General features: G+C 35.1%; 1 protein-coding gene and 1 long non-coding RNA gene across 5 annotated transcripts; both read right to left on the minus strand.

Moving 5' to 3' along the window:
• Positions 1 to 137: 137 nt before the first annotated feature.
• Positions 138 to 3,368, minus strand: LOC131958220 (uncharacterized). The gene is made up of 3 exons (XR_009389207.1): positions 3,262 to 3,368; positions 1,447 to 1,592; positions 138 to 242 (listed from the first exon to the last, which is right to left on the minus strand). It is a non-coding gene; the product is annotated as an uncharacterized LOC131958220 (long non-coding RNA).
• Positions 3,369 to 4,932: 1,564 nt separating this feature from the next.
• On the minus strand, positions 4,933 to 17,150 carry LOC131958226 (uncharacterized). Of its 4 annotated transcripts, none has more exons than XR_009389211.1 (10): positions 17,086 to 17,150; positions 16,635 to 16,803; positions 15,732 to 15,832; positions 15,192 to 15,277; positions 14,566 to 14,623; positions 10,328 to 10,469; positions 9,292 to 9,401; positions 7,504 to 7,583; positions 7,031 to 7,086; positions 4,933 to 6,342 (listed from the first exon to the last, which is right to left on the minus strand). XR_009389211.1 is itself a non-coding variant. In XM_059323114.1 (6 exons), exons 2-6 carry the CDS (start codon positions 10,344 to 10,346, stop codon positions 6,293 to 6,295), a joined length of 315 nt encoding a protein of 104 aa, XP_059179097.1. In that variant the 5' UTR covers positions 10,347 to 10,469; positions 13,022 to 13,044; the 3' UTR covers positions 4,933 to 6,292. The 4 variants fall into 4 exon arrangements, 2 of the variants coding, with proteins under 2 accessions (XP_059179097.1, XP_059179096.1); XR_009389210.1 differs by having other exon boundaries at positions 16,995 to 17,129; XM_059323114.1 differs by lacking the exons at positions 14,566 to 14,623; positions 15,192 to 15,277; positions 15,732 to 15,832; positions 16,635 to 16,803; positions 17,086 to 17,150 and adding an exon at positions 13,022 to 13,044.
• Between the last annotated feature and the right edge of the window lie 1,294 nt (positions 17,151 to 18,444).

Genomic DNA, 18,444 nt, shown 5'->3' on the forward strand with positions numbered 1-18,444 from the left:
TCTCTCCTCTCTCTCTCCTCCTCCTCTCTCTCTCTCTGTCTGTCTCTCTCTGTCTGTCTCTATCTATATCTGTTCGCAACATTTTCGATGCTATAAGGTACTCACCAAACATGTTTGTAAAGTACTCACCAAAAAATTGCTGAAGATATGGGGTTGTAATATCTGCTATCCAGCATTGCCAACCATAGGACCAAGTACCAAAAAAACGTGTGGAGTGCCAGCAAAAATAAATATGTTTGGAACTGAAAATATACGTATAATAATGGCATATTGTGACGGTAAAACGCTGGTACTGCTATCAGTCACCCGCATTTTATCCCCTCATCCAACTTTCTGTATGGTTTTCAGCGCACAGATCGTTGGTCATCTGACTTTACGGACCAACATTGGCTTTATCAATACACCTAACGCACAGTTATATCAGGACACAGAGCGATACCAGGGGCGGAACTACAGTGCCGCCAGGACTCCGCAATGCGGGGGGGGGGGTGGGGGCACGCCGTTTAGGGCCCAAAGCCGACCATAATCAATTTTTTTAGTTAAAAAACTTATTTTCCTTCATTTTTTTTTTACTTGATGGTTGTCTTGTTAAAAGAATACTGTAGCTGCGGTTGGATTATCTTTATTCTATAGACACCATCCCACGCTCTTGTGTAATTATTCTTTTTTCCTTTGTTTTTAATTTATTGTGAAAGATGAAAGATAGGCAAACGTTTAAAACCACTTGACTTATTTCCCTTTTTAAAATAGTAAAATAGGGGTACTCATAAGCTCATTTTAATAGATTTGTACTAAACAATTAAAAGCAATTACTTCTGTTAACTATTTCTTTTAAAATACGTACTAAAGAATGATATAGTATAAAATGGAAATGTATTTAAAATAAATAATATAAATACAGAGTCTAGTGGTCATCGGACCTAGTTATTATCATATTAATTTTTAAAGGCTGCAAACTGCGCTTATTGAGTTGTAGGGTAGTCGTTAGACCTCCGTGATGCCGACTTGTTACTTTAAGGTTACTCATCACTGTTACTGTACTAGCGGCTGGAATTGTATTACTGCTTTAAGTGCACATCCTGCCTGTGACTAAGTTCACGAGGCAATTGCTCTCATATAATTTCATTTACTATTATTGCTATTCCTACGTAGACTTAGTTCCCGGCTCAGAAAAAAAAGTAGGCAATACATATAACACTATCATTTACAGTGTTTTCCCGGTACAGAAGAGGCACAGTCCCTGCTACAGACTGAATGCCAATTTTTTTACCTCTTTATAATTGTAGTTATAGGGTATACAATTACATTTTGACAAATATATATATATATATATATATATATATATATATATATATATATATATATATATATATATATATATATATATATATATATATATATATATATATATTGTAAAGATTAAGGAACATTCTTTTGTGTAGTTACCGTCTTTTTTCGAATCCATCCGAATGTTTTGATGAGAGGCACTCATGTTTCAAGTGTCAACAGCCACACACTACAGACCGTTCTTCGTCTCACCAGCAGTACCCTGAGACAACAGCGGATGTTGAGGCTGTTTCAACCTGTTAAAACTGGAGATTTTTTTTAAACTGTGGTCAATATTTCTTTAACAACTTCATTGACATGATGATTTTATACTCGACTTAAAGAATAAGTGATGTATTTGTCTAGTGAATCTTGAACGTATTCTAAAACACACAGAATATGCGTATGCATGCGTGTAGGTATGTAGGTGTCTATATATATGTGTGTGTGTGTATGTATTGTATGTGTGTGTTTTAGTAATTTAATTGTGTTTCGCTAAGACATGATTAAAAAGTTTAACTTTCTTAAAGGTATAAAAAGTGAATTGTACGTTTGCAGTATACAATCGCTAAGTATACAATAAATCGTATATATATATATATATATATATATATATATATATATATATATATATATATATATATATATATATATATATATATATATATATATATATATAATTACCTAACATATCTAGAAGATTAATTGAAACATTATTTAGAAATGAAAAACAAATTCAAATTTAAAGTTATTTAGAAAACAAATGTTATTTTTAAAATGTAATGAAATTAATAATTAATTGGTATGCACATACATTATACAAAAGCAAAATAGAGCAGTTACCTGTGAATATCAAGTTAAGCGACACACACAGAATGATATATCAAAATGTTTTAAGTCATTGCAAGTCAATTTTTTTTACTTCACATTGAATCATTAACAATACAAAAGGGCTTTTTGATAAAGTGCCTATCTAGTCTAGAACTAGGCTAGTTCACACTAAAATGCCCCAAATTATTATAAAAAAAACCTCAATAGATAGACATCGGTAATCTCACGATATAGCGTCGGAAATTATCCGGTAATCTTGTTGAGTTTCGTAAACATTCGTTACTGTAAAACACTTAGTTTATTTGACTGTTGAAATATTAAGTCAAGTGCATTAAATTAAAATTTTAACTTTAGTTTAACTTTGATTGACAGAAAATTAGCAGCAATTAGTAATCTAGATCTAGATATAAATATCAATAATAAAGTCAAGTGTAGTAATTAATGTATATTTAAGAAACAGAAAAATAACTTGCAGAAGATTTTCGACAAATAGAATTCTAGATTTTAAAGATGTAGGCCTAGTAAAGTAAGACGATAAGATTTACTAAAGTAGTAAGAAAGACTAGAACAATGTTTAGTAGTAGCAATAATTAGCAGATAGATCTATACTTAAAATAATTAGCAAAACGATATTTAAAATGCAACTAAAATCATCGTCTGCAAATTTTCAAACATCGTGTAGATCTATTTAAAATAATATGGCGCCAAATAAAGTATGTTTTACAGTACTTCAGGACCGGATTTTCTTCCAGGCATCTCTTCGGGGGGGGGGGGCTACCGAAATTTTTTTACCGCCCCCCCCCCCCCCCCCCGAACGAAATGAAATTTATATATAATTTATATAGAAAATAAAAACTTTTAAACAGTGTCCGCACCCCCCCCCCCCCGAAGAAAGTTTACCGCACCCCCCCCCCCCCCCCCCCGAAGATTTCAAGTGCCCCCCCCCCCCCCCCCCGGAGAAAAAAGTCTGGAAGAAACACTGCTTCCGGTGGTTTCCTAGCGGCATGACAGACTATGCCATGCTTTTACTGTGTTTTTTTTTTTCTGTTGTACCATTTCGGAATAATAATCGACGCTATGTCGTGAGACGAAACGTATTCTTACCTCTAGATTTATATTGTAACAAACTATCGACTGTATTAGATTAGATATCAGATGATGATATGGACTGCTAAGGAAACTGTAAGACTAAGAATATTTAAACCGGAAAGAAACACAACGAAGAAAGAGAATTTGAGTAGAGAGTATAGATGAAATTATGATATCACGCTGACAAAAGGTTTGGATTTTCTCAATTTAGTTTTAGGGAATTTATTTGGTGAGATTTAATAACCGGCCTTGTTGAATGTTTAGGTCCTGTTTTAATTTTGTTATACCAAGTTTATCCTATACGTGAACACACACTGTTTACCAAAAACTAGGGGCGGAACCTCCATGCTTAAAGATAAAATACTATTTGGGGTGGGGGGGGGGGGAGCACATACCATTTAATTAAGGGCCCAAAATCCGACAAAAAGCTTATTTCGTATTCCAAGTATTTTTTCATGCACCTTGATAGTGATCTTGTTAGTTCACAGGTCATATTTGCTCTACTTTAAATAATCCAATTTGGGTGGGTTTGTGAGAACATAAAAAAACTATACCATAAACTGATACTAACACGTACCGTAGGTGGTCGCCTACGATTTGGTGTTATCGGACTTTTGTGATAACGTGTGGCGATGGGGTGGGGGAGGGGGATAGGGAAGGTTATGTGAATGTCCACAAGCGTATATTTTCAAAATCAGATTTTCTTCCAGACTTTTTTCTCCGGGGGATGGGAGGGCACTTGATATTTTCGGTGGTGGGGGTCAACATTTTCCGGGGGGGGGGGGGGGGGGGGGGGGGGGGGGTGGACACTGGTAAAATATTTTTCTGTATAAATTCCATTTCGTTCGGGGGGGGGGGGTAAACTTTCTACGACACTCCCCCCCCCCCCCCCCCCCTCCGAAGAGATGCCTTGTAGAAACTGTTCAAAATGAATATTTAAACTTATTTTGCGTATATATTTTATATTTATAAAGAATTTATTGTGAATTATAATAGTTATTAATTAATTAATTAATTATTAAAATTTTGACACTGATTAGCATAAATGTTCAGTATTAAATTGTGATCGGCAGTGCTTTCGGATAAATCTACCTAGCTCGAAGACTGAAACAGAAATTAAAATAATAATAATTTATGCGTTATTTTCCTTAGAAGGAGGAACAACTCAAATAATATGTTTGACTAAATATTTAGCATGGTTATTTACCCTTATTAAAGGATTTAAATACATGGAAGGGTCTGTGGAGGTAAAATAATTTCTTTTGTTTGCAGAATACACATTTGTGGTGATGGCGGTTGTGCGAGTTGTTGTCAGGTATGTATTTATGAATTATTGGTCTAGCTAACCCGTAAGTCTCGAGTTCGAATCCGGGTTGATGTCAATGAGTCTACCCAACTCATGTTAGGGAAAGTAAAGGCGGCTGGGCATAGTGCTGACCACACTATCTCTTCATATGCCGAGGTCACAGACACACGTGAACTCTACTTCACCTACCCTATAGACCGTCAGCAAAGTAACGTTAAAAGATCACTTCGTTTTTGATGGAGTTACTGTTGTTTATATGCTTTTAAATATATAAATTTACCAACAATTAAAAAACACTTGATACTTTAACAAATTAACATTAATTAATCAATTAGTAAAAAACAAACTTTAAAAAAATAAGACAAATCTTTTTGGTCATCTAGAGCTTTAATATATATATATCAAGAAACAAGTTTCATCCATTCATTTTTTTTTTTATAATTATACAAAAAAATTTGAGATGTAATTTATAGAAATTTATCAGAGCAGGAATCTATTATGTCAACATCGATGTTATACCGTTTCGAGATTTTAAAATGTTACACTGTGATGTTATCTTAAAATTATCTTTACCATTGAGCATAATTTTGATTTGGGAGGGAAAATTTTAAATGATCATAGATAGGTAATAGACCGGATAGCGTGCTTTGAGTTTGAGGACGGTGATATGATTCCCATGGTGCCACCTTTGTATACAAGGCATGAGGAGTCATTTATTTTAAAAACTTTATAGTGAGGAAAACCACATTAAAAAATCTGTAACAATGGGCATGATTTACCATGAGTTTTTAAAACAGTTTTTTTTTATAATTGGAAATATAAACAATGTAATTTGATACAAATAACTCCAGACATTTTAAGACTAGAAAATACTTTCAGACCGCTAAAATTTACAATGATAGATGTTGGTAAAGCTAAAGTAGTATGGACTTTGTATGTTTGCTACAAAATTTATCTTCTACTTCAACAAAAGCTACCCAAAAAGAACAAAAGATTTCCCCAGAAGAAGGACAAGATCTCTCCCAAGAAAGCAAACAAAAGCTACCCAAAAAGAACATAAGATCTCCCCAAAAGATGGACTAGATCTCTCCCCAGAAAGCAAACAAAAGCTACCCAAAAAGAACATAAGATCTCCCCAAAAGAAGGACAAGATCTCTCCCAAGAAAGCAAACAAAAGCTACCCAAAAAGAACATAAGATCTCCCCAAAAGATGGACTAGATCTCTCCCCAGAAAGCAAACAAAAGCTACCCAAAAAGAACATAAGATCTCCCCAAAAGATGGACTAGATCTCTCCCCAGAAAGCGGACAAAAGCTACCCAAAAAGAACATAAGATCTCCCCAAAAGTTGGACTAGATCTCTCCCCAGAAAGCAGACAAAAGCTACCCAAAAAGAACAAAAGATTTCCCCAGAAGAAGGACAAGATCTCTCCCAAGAAAGCAAACAAAAGCTACCCAAAAAGAACATAAGATCTCCCCAAAAGATGGACTAGATCTCTCCCCAGAAAGCAAACAAAAGCTACCCAAAAAGAACATAAGATCTCCCCAAAAGATGGACTAGATCTCTCCCCAGAAAGCGGACAAAAGCTACCCAAAAAGAACATAAGAGCTCCCCAAAAGATCTTCCCTGGAAATGGATAAGATCTTCCAGAAGACGGACACAATCTCCCCTAGACAAGATCCACATTACTAAAGGGCAGAGGTGTTCCAGATTGATTTAACAATACCCATCCAAGAAAACGTCAGCCTTGCCTTTGACTTGGATTGCCTTGCGCTGTAAAACCTTGCGGCTCTGCGTTCATAAGAATAATAATAGTTCTTAGATTCCCAACTACTATACATACGTTTGAGTATATATATATATATATATATATATATATATATATATATATATATATATATATATATATATATATATATATATATATATATATATACATATATATATATATATATGTATGTATATATATGTATATATGCATGTATATATATATATATATATATATATATATATATATATATATATATATATATATATATATATATATATATATATATATATATATATATATATATATATATATATATATTATACATTATTTCACAACATTTTTGGTTATCAACGTAGTACTCCCACCTCAACCTTTCTCAAATTGGGTTCCATTTTTTTGTAGAAAAAAAAAATCGATTAAAATATTTCTCAGATCAGATTATATTTAGAGGTCACTACTGGAGCCAAAAAATGAGTATGGATAAATATTACAAGAAATACATTTTAATTATTAAGTGCAGTTAAGGCAGTAGAAAGTTTAAAGAAATAATAAAATAACATAAAATGCAAACAGTAGGGAAAATGACAAACATTTGCTTTTATTACTACCTACCAGTATTTTAAAAAAACACGTTTTATTAACATTAATTTTTGTTTCTTCTGTTTTTAAATCAGCATCATCAGAGTGAAGGAACTTAATGACACTTACCCAAAGTTCTTTCTTGGAAACCATCCTGCAGAAGCCTCTCTACAATCTGAAAGATCCTATGAAGAAATGTCAAAGAAACATAACAATTACTGAACATATCACTAGACGTTGCTTAAACATCAAATTAGGTAATTTTAATAGAAATAACTTCTAGACAAAAACATTGTGTGCGTGTGTGTTTGTGTGCATTAGTGCGTGAGTGGTTATATGTGTTTATGTGTGTGTTGTGAGGGAGTGATTGGGTTAATGATGCTGTACTTGTCAACCTGTTCTGTCTTTACTGTTTACTCCATGAGTTAAAGAGTTAATGTCTGCCGTCATGTTGTCCAATTTGTACCCGTCATGGTCCAGTTTGTTCCAGTTTTTGTAAGGATATTTATATACAAGTTTGAGGTCGTGTTTATATAGCCGGTGACGCGTTTGACCACGCTAAAGTGTGTCAGAGTGTTCACAACAGTGTGTGCTGATCTTACCACAGAAGTAAAGCAATTAGAAGGATGCACGTTATTGTAAAGTTGGTCCAGTATATCATATCTGACTTTATAAAGTACTTCTGCAAAGAAAAGAGAACGATGCAGGTTATTGCAAAGTTGGTCCAGTATATCATATCTGATTTTATAAAGTACTTCTGTAAAGAAAAGAGAACGATGCAGGTTATTGCAAAGTTGGTCCAGTATATCATATCTGACTTTATAAAGTACTTCTGTAAAGAAATGAGAACGATGCAGGTTATTGCAAAGTTGGTCCAGTATATCATATCTGACTTTATAAAGTACTTTTGAAACAAAATAAAACTTTGAATAACTACGTAAGCAAAGTAAAGTTCCGTTTCGAATCTGAGGGTCCATAGGGCAAGTCAACCTGTTCTGTGAACTCGACATATGAAGGGATAGTGTGGTCAGCACTAGTCCCAGTCGCCTTTACTTTCCCAAACGTGAGTCAGGTACCCATCAGAGCTGGGTGGGCTCGATGTTGTACTGACTTAAAATACGATTAATTAGTTAAATCTAGTTTCTTTTTTTAAATTGAGACACCATCCTATTATTTTTGTTGAAGCGTGTGGGGTGAGTATAGGGAGGGGGGGGGGGCAGAGTTGGGCATTCTATTGCTTATATTTCTTCTTCGTTCTTAATTGTAATGTTGGAATTTTCCAACAACTCAGTTAAGAATAGCGTGACGGGATTCGAACTCGAAACATTTCGGTGTAGTAGATAGCTGTTTTGGGATAGCTGTTTTTGTGGACACACATATCTAGATCAGTGTATGGGGGGGGGATGGGGGGAGGGAGGGATGGGGGTTGTCCAAAGTAGACAGAGATAGGAGTGGAGGTCGAAATTCAAAATTTGTGTCCTTGGCTTGAACGGATGGACAGGATCAAAAGCTCAAGAAAATGTACAACGCCATCAATGGATAGATGTAACGGATGGACAGGATCAAAAGCTCAAGAAAATGTACAACGCCATCAATGGATAGATGTAATGGATGGACAGGATCAAAAGCTCAAGAAAATGTACAACGCCATCAATGGATAGATGTAATGGGTGGACAGGATCAAAAGCTCAAGAAAATGTACAACGCCATCAATGGATAGATGTAACGGATGGACAGGATCAAAAGCTCAAGAAAATGTACAACGCCATCAATGGATAGATGTAATGGATGGACAGGATCAAAAGCTCAAGAAAATGTACAACGCCATCAATGGATAGATGTAATGGGTGGACAGGATCAAAAGCTCAAGAAAATGTACAACGCCATCAATGGATAGATGTAAAACGGCAGGTGGTGAATCGAAAATCCCATTGACAGAATTTTTGTGTAAGGATGTGTGACGATGTGTGACGATATGTTATGATGGGTACGTGGGCAGGAATATTCTTTTCTTAATCCAGTTCGAGCCCAAGACACATGGGGCAGATGAAGTAGAGTTCATCTGATTCATTGACCTCGGCATATGAAGGGATAGTGTGATCAGCACTATGTCCAGCCGTCTTTGTTTCCTTAACGTAAGTAAGGTCCCCATCAGAGCTGGGTGGACTCAGGGACGGTCCACTGATTTGAACCGGGATTCGAACTCGAATACTCTCGGGTTAGCAGTCTTTAACGCTAGACCACGCCGTCCCCCATGTGGGCAGGAATAGGTGAGTTAAAAACCTCGTTAAAAAAACAGCCAATGCCATGAATGGACCAACTTTAAACGACTCTGTCTAAAAAACGTATATAAAGAAAACAAAACAAAAAACGTTCAAATCTGTACTCACCAGAGCTTCTTTAAGGGGTGGAGTTGTATAATCTGTTATAGTTATGGTGAGCCCGTAGAGGGCACAGCCGAGAAAAAATTGAACGGTCGCCTTCAAAAAGATGCTGGGTTCTGAAAAATTAACATACATATATAGATATACAAACACAAACATACAAACACACATACACATAAGGGTCTAAGACAAACTAATAGAGCCAACTTAACCTTAACTAAACTTGATGAATAAAATTATGTTTGGTATTAGAGATTATAGTACATGCTGGTAGGTCTAGTAAAACAAAAGCTAAGCACACTGCGGTAATAGTAAAAGTATCCCTTTCAAACCTGACGGTCTATGGGGCATGTGAATTAGAGTTCACTTGTTTCTGTTACCTCGGCATATGAAGAGATAGTGTGGTCAGCACTATGCCCAGCCGCCTTTACTTTCCCTAACGTGAGTTAGGTACCCATCAGAGCTGGGTTCACTCAGGGACGGTCTACTGATTAGAACCCGGATTCGAACTCGAGACTTACGGGTTAGTCGTCCAGCTAGACCGCTCCGTCCCTCGGTGATAGTAACCTTTATAAGATATTCTTTCAAACTTTACATAACTATTTTGAGGATGGCATATCATAATACGCTAACACTTGCATTATTTATAGTACCTGCATAAAATTACTTTCTCTCCCGTAATCTATTTTTAAGATGAGCATTGTCTCTCCCTCCCCCCCCCCCACCCCCCCTCCCAGAGGCATAGCGATGGGGGGGGCAGGGGGGGACATATGAGTTGTAAAAACAAATTAAAATGTTAATTTAGCTGCATTTTTGCAGTTTGAGGGGGGGGGGGGGTGCAAATCGAAAATTTGCTCCCGAGGGAGCGCCAAATTGAAAGTTTGTCCCCGGGCGCCGGGAAGGGTCGCTACGCCTCTGCCCCCTCCCCATCCGCATTAATGTCAGTATTCCAACAAAGGATCAACTTATGATGATTTAGAAAAAAATAATCACTATGGCTATGTTGTTAGGAGAAAAAGAAAACCATTTTGTGTTGAGTTACCATTACTGTCCGAATCCATATTGCCGTTTGTGAACTTTGGGGGGAGGCGCTCAGCAAGTGTCAACAGCCACACACTACAGACCGTTCTTCGTCTCACCAGCAGTACCCTGAGACAACAGCGGACGTCGGGGCTGTTTTCAACCTGTAAAACTTAGTTTCAGTGGCGTAGGCAAGGGGGGTTAGACCCATGGACCCCCACCCCTATAAATATAGCCTATATATATATAGTATATAAATATAGTATATATATATGTATATATATATATATATATATATATATATATATATATATATATATATATATATATATATACGAGAAAAATGGCCCGTTGAGGAAGGATACAACGGGCGCTAGGTTGATAGTGCTGTCTCTTTTCTCTAAACTAAAACCAACCCACCCCCCCCCCCCCACACACACACCACCCCCACCCCCACCCACCCCCACCCCCACCCCCCAAAAAAACATGTCTACCGTCCCATTCAGCGAAATATAATTATATACTTTTTCCAGTGTCCGCCCCCCTCCCCGAAAATTCTACCCCCGCCCCCGAAAATTTCAATTACCCCCACCCCTTTCCGGGGAGGAAAAAGTCTGAAAGAAACACTGGTGTCGCGCTTAGCCACTACCCGAAGAATTGCATTAAAGAAATTGCAAGAAAACCACTTTTGAGATTAGACACATTAATTAGGCGGTAATTTTATGATAGAGTATCGATGAAGAAATTTCTTTTGAGTTGGGGAGGGGGAGGGGCTCAGACGTTCTTACGCGGGGGGTGGGGCTTCGCCCCTACCCGAAGAATTGTATGCAAGAAACTCTTCACGCAAAACACTTAGATTAGACAACATTTCCTCTTTATTCAATGTTTACGCCAGAATCAATGACGTCATTATATTACTGTGAGATTATTTTCAACTCTATGCTAAATGTGTCGACGTCATACTTCGTTTTTCGAATTACTATGCATGTTTTTAAATTGCTTGTCTTTTCTCTAGAGCGTTCTTGTCAGACAGATAGATAGATAGATAGATAGATAGATAGATAGATAGATAGATAGATAGATAGATAGATAGATAGATAGATAGATAGATAGATAGATAGATAGATAGATAGATAGATAGATAGATAGATAGATAGATAGATAGATAGATAGATAGATAGATAGATAGATAGATAGATAGATAGATAGATAGATAGATAGATAGATAGATAGATAGATAGATAGATAGATAGATAGATAGATAGATAGATAGATAGATAGATAGATAGATAGATAGATAGATAGATAGATAGATAGATAGATAGATAGATAGATAGATAGATAGATAGATAGATAGATAGATAGATAGATAGATAGATAGATAGATAGATAGATAGATAGATAGATAGATAGATAGATAGATAGATAGATAGATAGATAGATAGATAGATAGATAGATAGATAGATAGATAGATAGATAGATAGATAGATAGATAGATAGATAGATAGATAGATAGATAGATAGACAGACAGCGAAACTATTATTATTAATATATATATATATATATATATATATATATATATAAAGATATATATATATATATATATATATATACATATACATATATACATACATATATATACATATACATACATATACATACATATATATATATATATATATATATATATATATATATATATATATATATATATACATACATATATATACATATACATACATATATATATATATATATATATATATATATATATATATATATATATATATATATATATATATATATATATATATATATGATTGTATACATATGGAAACAAATTTGAACCCCTCCCATGACCAATTCCTAGGTACGCCACTGCTGAGTTTTATTCAAAGGTGTTTATTTAACGGGTTCGTTAACGTGAATACAAATACTTGAACAGTGGAAATTTTGGTTTAATGTACTCGCATTAATTTACTCAAACGTTTTTGTGTGTTGAGAGAATTCATTAATTTTATAACATAAACTGTGGGTATAGGGAAGTATGTTTCTTACCATTGCCTTTTGATATTCTTTCTTATTATTTTCGCTACATTCCTGCTATTTAGAATGTCTGGAGGAATAAATTGACATTACTGTCTTTTGGGTTCTTTATTTTAACGTAATATAAAGGGTTTTTCATAAACGTCCCATTTTCAACCCCCTCCCCCCCCCACCCCCGTTTTCCCTAATCCACCTCATAGTGATTCATAGTCACGAAATGCCAAATACTAATCCTTAAAATGCCATCACAGTTTAGCCGACCACAATCACCCGTTGTTGTTTTTTCTTTCAAATTTTAGTTAATTAAGAGTTTTTTACCAACCCAGAAAAATATTTGGCCGAAAATATAAATCAAGTAGACTCCCTTTACGAGAAAAATGAGAAGAAAAAAAAAGGCAAATACTTAGGCTTATTCCTTAATAATTTATTATAACTATTTTTAAAAATTTAAATAAAAAACTTGAAATATTTTATAAAATGTCACTTTTTTAGGCTTATAACTAGATCTAGATCTAGATCTACATTTAGATCGAGGTTCGGTCAAATTTTATGTACTTAGCATCTTTGTTCTAAAGTTAATTATACTAATTCCCAGCCTATGGGCAATTTAAATAATTCAAGTAAGTAGATCTATACGAGTAATCAATAAATTATTATTAGTTACCTACTTGTAATGAAAGGCGGCCTTGAAAAGTTCAAACCGGAAGTGTAAAAGTTATTTCAGTAACTATAAAAACTATAAAAACTAAAACAGTGGCACTATTTTGAGGCTATGATTACGTTCATTACATAAATATCTAGATTGAATAAATTTTTTAAATATACCGTAGCATAAATAGAAGGCGGCAAAAAATAAACGTTTGATTGTGTTGTTCGCTCGGATTATTGTATACATTTCAATAACTCACTCGTTAAGTTGTATTTGTCGAAAAAAAACATAGGATTAGACCGGGCTTAAAATCAAATTAATTATTCTAGTGCTTAGTACTATGAGATCAGACGATGTCAACAAGAGTGCTGTTTCTTAGACGCTACAGGTCAAGATAAAATAATTGAGGTTAAGAAATAACCATTGGTCGATGTGGTCGAGCAGAGGCGTAGCGACCCTTCCCGGCGCCCGGGGACATACTTTCAATTTGGCGCCCCCCTCGGGAGCAAATTTTCGATTTGCACCCCCCCCCCCTCGAACTTTTCATTTGCACCCCCCCCCCCCTCAAACTTTCGATTTGCACCCCCCCCTCGAACTTTTCATTTGCACCCCCCCCCCCTCAAACTTTCAATTTGGCGCCCCCCCTAAGGTCGGCGCCCGGGGACGTATGTCCCAACCCCCCGCCCCCCCCCCCCCTCGCTACGCCTCTGTGGTCGAGTCAGTAAAGCTCATGGCTACCATTCCGAGAGGACCCGAGTTCGAACCCACGGGCAGATAGGGCTCGTTAGCCGTGGACTCACCAAGGAGAGAAATCTCCAAAATGAAACAAATTCTTGTATTTTGTTCTTTGTTGGACAAACGCTATGGAAGCAAATAAAAAAAGAACTGCAGGCTGAAATAGGAGTCAACGGCCGTGGCTTAATAATTTGAGACGTAATACTTAATTGTGTTGGATAAAATCTCGTCCATAATTATAATTAAGAAAGAGGAAGAAGAAGGTCATAATGGAGTTCATCTTCAATAAAGATAACATAAAAATCCATAAATCATGAGGCGTAAAAAAATCTACCAATACCGAACTAGAACTGCTGGAACTAATCTGTAATCGGCTTTGTTTCTTGTCGGAAAATTTCAGATAGTCCCTTGATATTGATTTCTGATTGTAGACGTTGGCACAATACACATTTTAATAGACAATATATACCTTCATGCTGTTAAGTTTTTTTTTCTTGTCGGTTAGATTTTTTTTTAAAAAGATGTAACCTTCAATAGGGGCGGGGGTGGAGGTATTGTGCACTGGTTTATTTCGCGATGTTGTTTTTCGTCCAAGGGTTTAATGGCAGGTAGGGGGGGTAGGGTTTAAAGTTACGACAGGATTAACTATTTGGTTACAATTGTTACATTGCTTATCGAAATGAATGTCCCTTTACTAAACAGAGCGATGTAGTACACACGAGACTAGATGATATTTTCATGTGCAACCATGTTCACAAAGAGACATTTAAATCAAAATTTGTTATCCCACAAACGATCGTATATTAGAAAACAGAACTTGAGACTTACTGCTCCTCACAAAATGTCATTAATGTCATCCAGATACTTGCAGATGTTTTCCCTGAACCTATGAAGACATTTTTCAAAAACTTTTAAATTAGTTGAATATAAGTCCCCATCTATAATTTGGGGGCTGTGTGGTCGGATGGCATAGTTCACGAGTACTAAAACAAAAGCCTCAGGTTCGAGCCCGTGTCTGTAGGACCTCCCTGAGAACTCCCAGCCGTGAAGAGTACCTGACTAACATTGAGGAAAGCTAAGGCGGCTGGACATAGAGCTGACCATACGATACCTCCATATACCGAGGTCATTGCAACAGTTGAGCTTCCTCTGCCCACATGTGTCTTGGCCACGAACGGTAAAAGATGATGATCAATTTTTAAAAGTCTATTTCAACATAAAACATGAGTTAGGTGTATGTATAAGTACGTGCCTCTAGCCCTTACCATTTCAGTAATGAAAGAAATACAATACATTATTATATTTTTAGTTAAAGTTTTTATTTTGAAAAAAAAAATTTGTGATAAAATATAAAATGTTGAAATACATCCATTGTGTGTTTGTGAGAGTGTGTGTGTGGGGGGGGTGGAAGGAGTGCGTGCGTGTGTGCGTGAGCGAGTGCGCATGACCCTTACCGTTCGTGTACTTGAAGCAGAACCAAAAACACTACAATAGCAATTTTCCAGTAGAAGAAAATGGGGTTGATAGTAAACACTCCGCTCTGTAACAAAACAATTTGTCTTATCACAAAACACTTAGGAAAACTATAGAAAACTTGTATCAAGTCATTCAATTATGACGTCCAACCGATGCTATAGAAAACTAATATCAAGTCATTCAATTATCACGTTCAACCGATAACGAATTATGATTGATGGGGGATGGGGGGGGGGGGGGGTGTTAAGAAATCAACAGAAATCACGTAACGTCATACATGACCGACCCTTAGACCAAGTCAAACTCGACGTGTAAACGGTACTCACCAACACATAGGGTACTCACCAACACATAGGGTACTCACCAACACATAGGGTACTCACCAACACATAGGGGTACTCACCAACACATAGGGTACTCACCAACACATAGGGTACTCACCAACACATAGGGTACTCACCAACACATAGGGTACTCACCAACAAATAGGGGTACTCACCAACACATAGGGTACTCACCAACAAATAGAGAAGATTGTAGTTGACCAGGTCAGAAATAGCTTTGGCCAAAAAAATTATAATTGTCAGAGGGAGGACTGTCAAAATTAATAGCTCAAGCTCTGAAATGGGTGTGGTCGATAAATGTCATATATATATATATATATATATATATATATATATATATATATATATATATATATATATATATATATATATATATATATATATATATATATATACATATATATATACATATATATATATATATATATATATATATATATATATATATATATATATATATATATATATATAAATTCACCGAGTAAACAGTTTACGTTTTTATGTTGCCAATAACTGTTTATTATAATAATATTTTTATTGAATGCGCGGAAATAAGCCCTTTTGTTCACATCGCGAGTTCAGATATCGACTTATTCCTTGTGGCCCCTGTGGAGCTGAGAGCTGCAGCCACACCTCTCCACCGGACTCATGTGTTGGGCGGCTCTCTTTAGTAGAGCCCACGTATGTCCAGCGGTCCTTTCTTCCTCTTCCACCTCGCGTCTCCAGGTCGGCCTGCTTTTCTCTCCCCAGGGGCATATTCTTTCAGCGTTTTTTTTATCCGGGGTAGGGGGGGGGTGGATTAAATTTTCCTTGAGGGGACGACATTGGTAAACGGATATATTTTCTGTATAAATTCGATTTCATTTGGGCGGGGTGGGCGGGGGTGGGGGAAGGGGGAATGGCGGTTGACGTTCTTCGGGGGGGGGGGGGGGGGGAGGGGGGTCCAGTCTAACGCTTGCCTCGCGATGTTGTCTTCTTCCCTTCCTAGTGTGTACCCAATCCATCCAAATTAGCGGGCTTTAGATCAGAAGAAGTGTTACAGAAATACATATTATGTTAATACACCAAGCGCCATACCATCTTTGATGTTGCTATCGTTGTTATCAAAATCCATGTCGATGTGTTTTTTTTAAATCTTCAGGACAGGCAGTCATTTTTTCCAGTGTCAACAGCCACACACTACAGACCGTTCTTCGTCTCACCAGCAGTACCCTGAGACAACAGCGGACGTCGGGGCTGTTTCAACCTGTTGTTTTATTTTAAAGGTTGGGTAAATAATACTAAATATCTCTTTAACGAGTTCGTTAAATTAAGAACAATGGGAATATTAATTATTATTATAAAATAAACAATGGGGTTGGGTGGGGGTGGGGGATTCAAGATTATGTCGAATGTAAGTACCATGAATAATATTAAATCACCTAATACATTACTTACTTTGATTAGACTAATTGCCGTCCTAGGCTAACTAATGCAGTCAAAGTTAAGCAGCGGATCTAGTTGAGTAATTAAACAAATTACTGTTTACCTGCTTGTAATGTAGGGCGGCGTTAAAAAATTCAAACCGGAAATGTAAATAGAGGCAGTTTGTGTGGTATTTGTAAAAACTAAACCGCGGCGCTATTTTGTGGATAATACAATAAGCCCAATAAATGTTCACTACTAGATTCTAGAACCTTGGTATTATATGTTGGATTAAAAATATATTTTTTTAAATGTGACATAAATATAAATCTTGCGGGAGGTAGCGTAAACAAACCAAGTTCTTTGTGTTGTTGGCTCGGAATTAGGTTTTAAATTTCAATTACTTCGTCGTTACAATGCATCATTCGAAAAGTAAATAGACCTATAATCAAAATAATCGAAAAGCAAATTGCCCTACAATCAAAATACTGATCTATCTATATACACATCTTTGACATATATATATATATATATATATATATATATATATATATATATATATATATATATATATATATATATATATATATATATATATATATATGTATATATATATATATATATATATGTATAAATGAGCCTATATGTATATATATATATATATATATATTTATATATATATATATATATATATATATATATATATATATATATATATATATATATATATATATATATATATATATATATATATATATATATATATATATATATATATATATATATATATATATATATATATATATATATATATATTTCACTGAAAAAAATAATTTCCTTCAGAAAAACTATTATTTATTTGTGTGGAAAGATATCTCTCAAAATTTAAAATATGTTTAGTCAACTAATAAAAACTTTGATGTTATATTTGAAGCTCATTAGTGAAGCTAGTATATTTATTTGACATATTGCTACATTCAAACCGATGAATGGAATTAAAAAGAATAAACCAAAAAATGTATACAGAGACAACAAGACGTGTTTTTTTATCATTTAAAGAGTCAGAAAACTTTTATTTGGTAAAACCATCCTAGAAAAATATATTTATTACCATGTACAATGAGATAACTCGAAAATTAAATGCTATTGTTTTTATTGTTCCTGTTCTTTTTAAGTTTGTTTTAGCATTTTTTTTCATTCAGCTTATCAAATAATAAACAATGGACTACTAAAAATGTTGGATTAATATGGCTTTCGATATGTAATTTTAAACATGCTGATAGTGATAATAACGTATAGGGTTGATGAATATATCTGTAAAGCATGAATGCTTTTATAATCATTTTACATACAAGTAATCTTTCTAAGTTTTAATTTTAATACATGGAGTTTTAACCAGCACATACAAATTTACACATAGTAATAATAATATTAGAATGTGAATTTTGTCACATACTGTGTTGAGATTTAAACGTAAGAAGTA

Source organism: Physella acuta, unplaced genomic scaffold (assembly GCF_028476545.2).
Source record: "Physella acuta isolate Inbredline_101_S28 unplaced genomic scaffold, ASM2847654v3 ptg001303l, whole genome shotgun sequence".
Lineage (NCBI taxonomy): Eukaryota > Metazoa > Mollusca > Gastropoda > Physidae > Physella > Physella acuta.